Source organism: Anas acuta, unplaced genomic scaffold, assembly GCF_963932015.1.
Source record: "Anas acuta unplaced genomic scaffold, bAnaAcu1.1 SCAFFOLD_285, whole genome shotgun sequence".
Classification (NCBI taxonomy): domain Eukaryota; kingdom Metazoa; phylum Chordata; class Aves; order Anseriformes; family Anatidae; genus Anas; species Anas acuta.
Window position 1 is genome coordinate 48,885 of NW_027076226.1, and position 8,913 is coordinate 57,797.

Sequence of the window (8,913 nt, forward strand, 5' to 3'; positions counted from 1 at the left end):
ACCCCCCAATGGGACCGGGAACCCCCCTATTGGATCTGGGACCCCCCCCCATGTGTCTGGGACCCCCAACCCCCCCCAGTGACCACAGCGAGCCCGTCGCGCTTCGAGCCCCCCGTTTATTGCCCCCCTTCGTCCAGCAGCCCCCCGTCCTCCTCGGGGGGGTCCGGGGGGGGGGCGCAGCGCGGCGCTGACCCCGTGCAGCTCCAGCAGCTGTGGAAGGCCGCCAGCAGCAGCAGCGCCGCCGTCACCCCCAGCAGCAGGTAGGCTGGGGGGGGACGACACAGCGGTCAGAGACCCCCACCCCCCCGTGGAGACCCCCACCCCATGGAGAGATCCCCATGGAGACCCCATCCCCATGGAGACCCCATCCATGGAGACCCCCCCCCAATGAAGACCCAATCCGTCATGGTGACCCCATCCATGAAGACCCCGCCACCATGAAGACCCCGCCCCAGTGGAGACCCAACCACCATGGAGACCCCAACCATGGAGACCCAACCACCATAAAGACACCACCCCAATGGAGACCCCAACCATGAAGACCCCAACCACGAAGATCCAACCACCATGAAGACCCCAACCATGAGGACCCCAACCATGAAGACCCCAACCATGAAGACCCCAACCATGAGGACCCCAACCATGAAGACCCCAACCATGAAGACCCCAACCACAAAGACCCCACCACCATAAAGACCCCACCCCAATGAAGACCCCCCCCCACCAAGAAGACCCCAACCACGTAGCCCCAACCCCCACATAACCCCAACCCCAGATCCCCAAACCCCAATGCCCCCCACCCCAACGCCCCCCCCCAACCCCCCGCCCCCACTCACCGGCCAAGGCCACCCGGTAGAGGTGGCGCGGGGGCTGCCCCTCCAGTGCCCCCGCCGCGTCCCCCAGCCCCACGGTGGTGACGGCCATGCCGCAGAAGAAGACGGCGTCCAAGAAGCTCCCGGAGCCCCCCAGGGCCCACAGGGCGGCGGCGGGCAGCAGCACGAAGCCCCCCGCCACCGCCCCCGCCAGCAGCCCCAAATGGAGCCCGGCGGCCCCCCGGGGGCTCCAACCCCACCGCGTCCTCAGGTAGCGCCGGGGCCACCGGGTGACCGGCACCGAAAGCCACCGGGCCACCACCGCCAACGTCAACACCGTGAAGGGGACGCCCAGCGCCGTGTAGACCAAGCAGAAGGCTTTGCCCCCCGGGGACAGGGGGGCCACGGGGCCGTAGCCTGGGGGGGGGGGGAGAAAGTAAATTTAGGGGGGGACCCCCCCGCTAAGTGAAAGGGGATGGGGGACCCCTGGGGGTGGTGGGGGGGTGGTCCTGGTGGGGCTGGGGGGGGGGCCTGGGGGTCCCAGTGCTAAAGGGGGTCCCAAAACCCATGGGGGTCCTGAGGTTCTCAGGGGGCTCGGTGCCTATGGGGGGCCATGGAGGGTCCTGGTGCCCACGGGGGTCCTGGTGTTCATGGGGGTCCCGGTGTTCTTGGGGGGGTCCCGGGGGGGCCTGGTGCTCAGAGGCGTCCTGGGGGAATTGGTGCTCATGGGGGTCCTGGGGTTCATGGGGGTCCCGGGGGTCTCAATGCCCTTGGGGGGGGTCCTGGTGCCCATGGGGTTCTTTAGGAGGGTCCCAATTCGGAGGGGGGGTCCCGATTTGGGGGCGGGGGGGCTCCTTACCCACAGTGGTGAGCAGGGTGGTGGAGAAGAAGAAGGCGGAGGCCAGGTCCCACCGCGGGGTCCCGGAGGCGTTGAGGGTCCCGGGGGGGGTCCCGAGGGTCCGCGCCCCCCCCTCCAGCACCCAGAGCCCCAGGGTGCCCAGCAGCAGCAGCCCCCCCTGGGCCACCAGTAGCAGCCCCAGCGCCACCCCGCGCCCCATGGCGGCGCCCCACGGCCGGCCCCATAGCGGGCCCCATAGCGGAGATCCCACCCCCCGGACATGGCTGGGGGGGGGGCCCCGATTCTGTGTGTGTGCCCCCCCCCCCTCGCCCCCCCCGTCAATGCCATGGGGACGTCACGGGGCCGGTCACACGCTGCCACCACGGGACCCGCGGTTTCCTCCCGATAGCCCCGGGGCGGTGGTGGTGACGTGGGGGGGGACATGAGGGGGGGAGGAGGAGGAGGATGGGGGCGCCTTGGGGGGGCTCTGGGGGCCGGGGTTGGGGGGGCATGGGGACAAGATGGTTGCCATGGCCAAGCCTACGGCCATGACACCTCAGGGACAGCCCTAGGGCCACCACGGCCACCGTGTGGCCTTGGGGACGTGGTGGCCATGGGGACATGGTGGATATGGGGACATGGTCATACTGGGGACATGGTGGCCACGGAGACATGGTGGCCATGGGGATGTGGTGGCCATGGGGACATGGTGGCCTTGGGGACAAGATGGCCACCATGGCCAGGCCGATGGCCATGACACCTCAGGGACAGCCCTAGGGCCACCATGGCCACCGTGCGGCCTTGGGGACATGGTGGCCACAGGGACATGGGGGCTATGGGGACATGGTAGCCCTGGGGACATGGTGGCCTTGGTGACGTCATGGCTTTGGTTGCCATCATGGCTTTGGTGACGTGGTGGCCTTGGTGACGTCATCACCTTGGTGGCACGGTGGCCTTGCTGACATCACACCCTTGCTGACGTCACGGCCCCGCGCGCCCGTCCCCATGGCAACCGCCATTTCCGGCCCCGCCCCGCCGCTCCGCCAACAGCTTCCTCCCGCGCTCCTCACGTGACCGGAAGCGGAAGCGCCATGGAGCCCCCGGGAGCGGCGGTGGGGCTCGGTGCGGACCCCCCCGACCCCCCCTGACCCCCCCCGACCCCCCCCCGACCCCCCCCCCTGACCCCCCCCTGACCCCCCCTCTCCTCTCCCCGCAGCCCCCAAGCGCCGCGGCCCGGGCCCGGCCCCTCCGCGGATGGCGGAGCCGCGGCCGCTCTTCGACGACACCAGCGGCGGGGCCGCCCCCCCCCCCCACGGCCCGGCCCGGGCCTACGGGGCCCCCCCGGCGGCCCCCCCGGCGTCCTCCGCATCCCGCCTGCCCCCCCCCGCCGCCGCCTTCCTGGCCGAGCCCGTGTCCAGCCTGGCCGCCGCCTACGGCAGCAGCTTGGCCAGCCAGGGCCGGGACATCGTGGACCGGAACGTGAGGAGCGGGATAAGGGGGGGTGGGGGGAGAATTGGGGGGGGTGGGGGGGGCGGCGGGGGCTCAGCGCCGCTCCCTCCCCCCCCCCCGCAGCTCGACCGCTTGGTGCCCGTGGGCCGCCTGAAGTATTACTTCGCCGTGGACACGGTGTACGTGGGCAGGAAGCTGGGGCTGCTCGTCTGCCCCTTCGGGCACCAGGTGGGCACCGGGGCCAACACCGGGGCTGCCCCCCCCCGATCCCCTCCCCGCTCCCGGTCCCACTTCTGATCCCGGTACTGGTCCCAGTCCCGGTACTGGTCCCGGTTCCAGCCCTGATCCCGTCCCAGTCGTGGTCCTGTCCCCATTCCCGTTCCTGGTCCCGTTCCTTTTCCCCCTCCCGCTGTTGTTCCCAGTCCCGGTTCCAGTCCCCTTCCCAGTCCCGGTGCCATTCTCAATCCCATTTCCAGTCCCAGTCCCGATCCCATTCCTAGTCCTGGTCCTGTTCCCATCCCCACTCCTGTTCCTGTTCCCATTCCCACTCCTCTTTCCCCTCCTGCTGCTGTTCCCAGTCCCGATCCTATTCCCATTCCTGGCCCCGTTCCTGTTCCCACTCCTGCTGTTCCCATTCCCAGTGCCAGTTCAGATCCTGTTCCCAGTGCCATTCCCGGTCCCATTTCCAGTCCCGACCCCATTCCCACTCCTGCTGCCATTCACAAACCCGTTCCCAGCACCAGTCCCAATCCTATTCCTGTTCCCATTCCCAGTTCTGTTCCCATTCCCGGTGCCAATCCCATTCCCACTGTGTTCCCGTTCCCACTCCTGGTGCTGTTCCTCCTCCCGTTCCCAGTGCTGATCCCATTCCCGGTGCCATTCCCGTCCCAGTTCCTGTTCCTATTCCCATTCCCAGTGCTGCTCCTGTACCCATTCCCGATCCCATTCCCAGTGCTGATCCCATTCCTGGTGCCGTTCCTATTCCTATTTCTGCTCCCCATCCCATTCCCAGTACCAGTCCCATTCCCACTGTGTCCTAGTTCCCATTCCTGACCCCGTTCCCAGTGCCGTTCCCATTCCCAATCCCATTCCCAGTGCTGTTCCCATCCCAGTTCCCGTTCCTATTCCCAATCCTAATCCCAATCCCACAGGACTGGCAGGTTCGCTACCAGCAGGACGCGCCGGTCGCCCCCCGCTTCGACGTCAACGCCCCCGACCTCTACATCCCGGGTACGGCCCCGACCCCAAACCCTGACCCCTGACCCCAAACCCTGACCCTAACCCCGCTCCCTGTTCCCACAGCCATGGCCTTCATCACCTACCTGCTGGTGGCCGGGCTGGCACCCCAGAACAGGTCGGGGGGGCCCCGGGATATTTGGGGGGGGGGGGGCAAAATCCCAACAGGGGTCCCTGAGCCTTTTTTTTTGGGGGGGGGGGGGGCTGTGCCCGGGGAGGGGTCCCTGTCCCTATAGGGAGCCCCCAAACCCTTGGGGGGGGGCCCAGTCAAGGTCCGTGGGAGTCTGAGGGAGGTGGGGGGGGGGTCCCCAAAAGGTCCAAATTTCTTTTTTTTTTGGAGGGGGGCCCTGTGCACTGGGGGATCCCCAAATTTATGGGGGGGGGGCAGGGGGGTCCCTGGGCCCTGAAGGGGGGGGTTCTGGAGGGAGCTGTCTGGGTCCCAAGGGGGGGTCCTGAGCCCTGGGGAGGGGGGTCATGGGCCCTGCGGGTACCCACAGGCTCTGGGGGGGGGCGAGTCCTGGCCTTAAACCCAGCGGGGGGGGGGGGGGGTCCCTAAACCTCGAGGGGGGGCTCCCCAACCCCCCCCCAACCCTCCCCATTCGCCGTCAGCCCCCGCTCTTCCCCTGAACCCCCCCCAAACCCCTTGAAGGGGCTTCCCCAACCCCCCCCAGGACCTCGTGGCTGCAGGGGGGGGTCCCCAAAAAGCCGCCCCCCCTGCCCCCCCCCTGCTGTGCCCCCCCCCCCCAGGTTCTCCCCGGACAGCCTGGGGCTGCAGGCGAGCTCGGCGCTGGCCTGGCTGCTGCTGGAGGTGCTGGCGGTGCTGCTCAGCCTCTACCTGGTGGCGCTGCCCACCGACCTCACCACCATCGACCTCGTGGCTTTCGCCGGCTACAAATACGTGGGGTGAGCAGCCCGGGGGGGGGGGGGCTTTTAATATTTTTAGGAGCTGGGGGGGGCAGGTTTTGAAGCCCGCTTTCCCCGAGCAGGATGATCCTCGGGCTCCTCTCCGGGCTCCTCTTCGGCAGCACCGGTTACTACGTGGTGCTGAGCTGGTGCTGCCTCAGCATCTTCGTCTTCATGGTGAGTGTGACACAAACAAAGGGGGGGGGAGGGAAACCTTCAAAACCACCCCCCGCGATCCTAAAACCTGATTTTTATTTTTGCAGATCCGCACGCTGCGCCTCAAGCTGCTGTCGGAGGCGGCGGCCGAGGGGGGTGCCGGTGCGCGGTGCCAAAAACCAGCTGCGCATGTACCTCACCATGGCCGTGGCCGCCGCGCAGCCCCTGCTCATGTACTGGCTCACCTTCACCTCCTCCGTTAGCGGGGGGCCCCCCCGGACCCCCCCCCATCGGCCGGGACCCCCTCCCGGTGCCCGGTTTGATGCTGGGATCCCCCCTTCCCCTGCCCCCATCCCGACCCCGGAGCGCGGTTCCCTGTTGGGGTCTGCCCGGCCCCAGCCCCAGTTTTGTCAATACAGGAGCTGGGGGGAGACGGTGTCTGTGCTTTGTTATTGGGGGGGGGGCAAAAAGGGGTTCCGGGGGGTATAAAGGTGTCCTGGGAGGGGGATATTGGGGTCTGAGGTGTAAATGGAGTGCTGGGGAGTGATATTGGGGGTCCGGGGGGTGATATTGGGGTGCTGGGGGGGGCAATATTGGCGTCTGGGGTGGAAATGGGGGTGCTGGGAGTATAAATGGGGTGCTGGGGGGGCGATATTGGGGTGCTGGGGGGTGATATTGGGGTGCTGGGCGGGCAATATTGGGGTCTGGGGGCGATATTGGGGTGCTGGGGGGCGATATTGGGGTCCGGAGGGTGATATTGGGGTGCTGGGGGGCGATATTGAGGTCTGGGGGGGAAATGGGGTCCTGGGGGGGGACAAAGGTGTCCTGGGGGGGGGCGTATTGGGGTGCTAGGGATTGATATTGGGGTGCTGGGGGGGCAATGTTGGGGTCCTGGAGGAGGTATAATGGTGTCCTGGGGGTGATATTGGGGTCCAGGGGGAATGATATTGGGGTGCTGGGAGGGTAAATGGGGTCCTGAGGGGCAATATTGGGGTCTGGGGGAGTTAAATGGGGTGCTGGGGGTGGATAATGGTGTCCGGGGGGGTGATTTTGGGGGTGCTGGGGGGTGATACTGGGGCACTGGAGGGGGTTATTGGGGTCCTGGGGTGGGTAATGGGATGCTGTGGGGGATTAACGGGGTCCTGTGGGGACATAACGGGGTCCTGGGGGACAATATTAGGGTCTGGGGGGGGGGGGCATTTTGGGGTCCTGGGGGGGGGCCACAGGGGAGCTTGGTGGCTCTTTGGGGTCACCGGGTGGCCTCTCGGCTCCTTGGGGCCACGGGGTGGGACCTGGGTGGCACTTTGGGGACAAGGGGCACGCCGGTGTCACCCCCCCGCCCCCCCACACCCCGCCGGTGTCACCCGCGTCCCCACGGACTCTGCCCCCGGGCAGCGCCTGCGTCAGCGATTTATTGGGGGGGCCCCCCCCGTGCATCTCAGTGCGGTGACCCCCCCGTGTCCCCTCGGTGTCCCCTCGGTGTCCCCTCAGTGTCCCTTCTTCTCCTTCTTCTCCTTGTGCTTCTTGTGTGCCTTGTCCTTCTTGTGCTCTGCGCCGTGGGGCTGGGGGGGGGGACAGGGACATGGGGGGGGGGGTTGGGGACATTGGGGGGGGGGATTTGGGGACATCGGGGGGGTTAGGGACATTGGGGGGGGGATTTGGGGACATCGGGGGGGGTTAGGGGACATTGGGGAGGGGGAAAGGGACATGGGGGATGGGGACATGGGGGGGGACAATGACACTGGGGGGGATTTGAGGACATGGGGGATGGGACGTGGGGGGGACAATGACATTGGGGGATTTGGGGACATCGGGAGGGGGATAGGGACATTGGGGGGGATTTGGGAACATGGGCGATGGGGACATCGGGGGGGGTTGGGAGCATTGGAGGGGGTTGGGGACATCGGGGGGGGTTGGGGACATTGGGGGGGACAGGAACATGGCGGATGGGGACGTGGGGGGGGGACAATAACATCGGGGGGGATTTGGGGACATTGGGGGGGATTTGGGAACATGGGGGGGGACAATGACGTTGGGAGGGGATTTGGGGACATTTGGGGGGGGTTGGGGACATGGGAGAGGGTTGGGGACATCGGGGGGGACAATGACACAGGGGGGGATTTGGGGATGCTGGGGAGGGAGGGAGGGACACCGGGGGGGGCCTTGGGGGACGGGGGGGGTTGGGGACAAGGAGGGGTTGGGGACAATGGGGGGGGGATTTGGGGGACAGTAAGGGGTGGTTTGGGGACATCAGGGGGGGATTGGGGAAACGGGGGGGTTGGTGACATTGGGGGGAGGGTTTGGGACATTGGGGGGGGATTGGGGACACGGGGGGGTTTGGGGACATTGGGGGGGGGATTTGGGGACACGGGGGGGGGGGGGGTTGGGGACACGGGCCCCCCCCTCACCTTGCCCTCATCGCTGGAGCTGGAGGAGGAGGAGGAGGAGGAAGAGCGGCGCCCATCCTGGGGGGGGGGGCGGGGGGGGGGGGGAAGGCAAAGGGGAGGGGGTCACCCCACATCCTGACCCCATGGGGTGGGGGGGGGCCTCCAGAGGCTCGTGGGACACCCCAAAAAAGGAGGGGGGGTCGTGGGTGGGGGGTCAAAGTTGGGGGCTCCTGGGGGGGGGGTCCCGAGGTTTGTAGGGTGCTGGGGGGGGGGGGGTCCTGAGGTTGTAGGGTGTGGGAGGGGTCTTAGGGTTTGGGGGGGGGGTCTTGGGGTGCCATTGGGGGTGTCCCCCAGCTGTGGGGTGCCGCAGTTACAGGGTGGGGGGGTCACATTGGGGTGTGGGGGGGGTCCCAATAGGGCGGGGGGGGTCCCAATGGGGTGCGGGGGGGGGTCCCACGGCGCCCCCCCCCCCATTACCTTGTGCTTCTTTTCGGGGTGCCCCGAGTGCTTCTTGGCCCCGTCCATGGCTCTGCTGCCGCCGACCCCCCCGCCCGGCTTTTATGGGGCTGCCGGGACCTTGCCCTTGGGTGGGGGCCACCCTTGGGTGCGCCCCCCCCCCCACCCCCCCCGTCCTCGCCCCACCCCGGGGAGCGGCCGGACCCAGCCCCGCTGGCGCCAGGGCCGGGCGGTGCCACCGAGCCCCCCCCCCCCCCCCCCCACACCACCCAAGGGTGCCCTATGGGAGGTGGGGGGGGGGGGGGCACCCACCCCAAAAGGGCCCCCCCCATTAAAAAAAAAAAAAAAAAAGGAGCCAGAGAGGGAGGGGGGAGTTTGGAAATCCCTTTATTGCAAAAATTTTCCTTAAAAGTGTAAAAAAAAAAAATCCCGAAACCGTGAAGATTTTCATTAAAAAGCCCCCAGCTGGTGAGGGGGGGGGGTGGTGGGGAGCACCCTTGGGTGCTCAGAGCCCCCCCCCCCCCCCCCCAAATCCCAAAGCACCCCGCAAACAGCCCCCTCCAGGGGAAATGATCAAAAAATAAAGCCCTGGAGGGGGGGAACCCCATTTTGGGGAGAAAAAGCCCTATTTGGGGGGGGGGAGAGGGGGGAAGGCCTCAGTTTGGGGTGAAAAAAC

The 8,913-nt window shown here is 67.5% G+C and overlaps 2 protein-coding genes and 1 long non-coding RNA gene across 3 annotated transcripts; 1 reads left to right on the forward strand and 2 right to left on the reverse strand.

Moving 5' to 3' along the window:
* Positions 1–96: 96 nt before the first annotated feature.
* On the reverse strand, positions 97–2,321 carry LOC137849128 (potassium channel subfamily K member 6-like). The gene is made up of 3 exons (XM_068668618.1): positions 1,672–2,321; positions 837–1,229; positions 97–265 (listed from the first exon to the last, which is right to left on the reverse strand). Exons 1-3 carry the CDS (start codon positions 1,868–1,870, stop codon positions 117–119), a joined length of 741 nt encoding a protein of 246 aa, XP_068524719.1. The 5' UTR covers positions 1,871–2,321; the 3' UTR covers positions 97–116.
* A 326-nt stretch (positions 2,322–2,647) lies between these two features.
* LOC137849129 (protein YIF1B-A-like) lies at positions 2,648–5,898 on the forward strand. The gene is given in 9 exon segments (XM_068668619.1): positions 2,648–2,772; positions 2,867–3,129; positions 3,223–3,327; positions 4,251–4,329; positions 4,402–4,453; positions 5,083–5,238; positions 5,322–5,415; positions 5,502–5,546; positions 5,548–5,898. Coding segments are annotated over 9 exon segments (1,161 nt in total). The 5' UTR covers positions 2,648–2,741; the 3' UTR covers positions 5,884–5,898.
* Positions 5,899–6,788: 890 nt separating this feature from the next.
* On the reverse strand, positions 6,789–8,374 carry LOC137849130 (uncharacterized). The gene is made up of 3 exons (XR_011091728.1): positions 8,259–8,374; positions 7,803–7,859; positions 6,789–6,956 (listed from the first exon to the last, which is right to left on the reverse strand). It is a non-coding gene; the product is annotated as an uncharacterized lncRNA (long non-coding RNA).
* Positions 8,375–8,913: the final 539 nt, after the last annotated feature.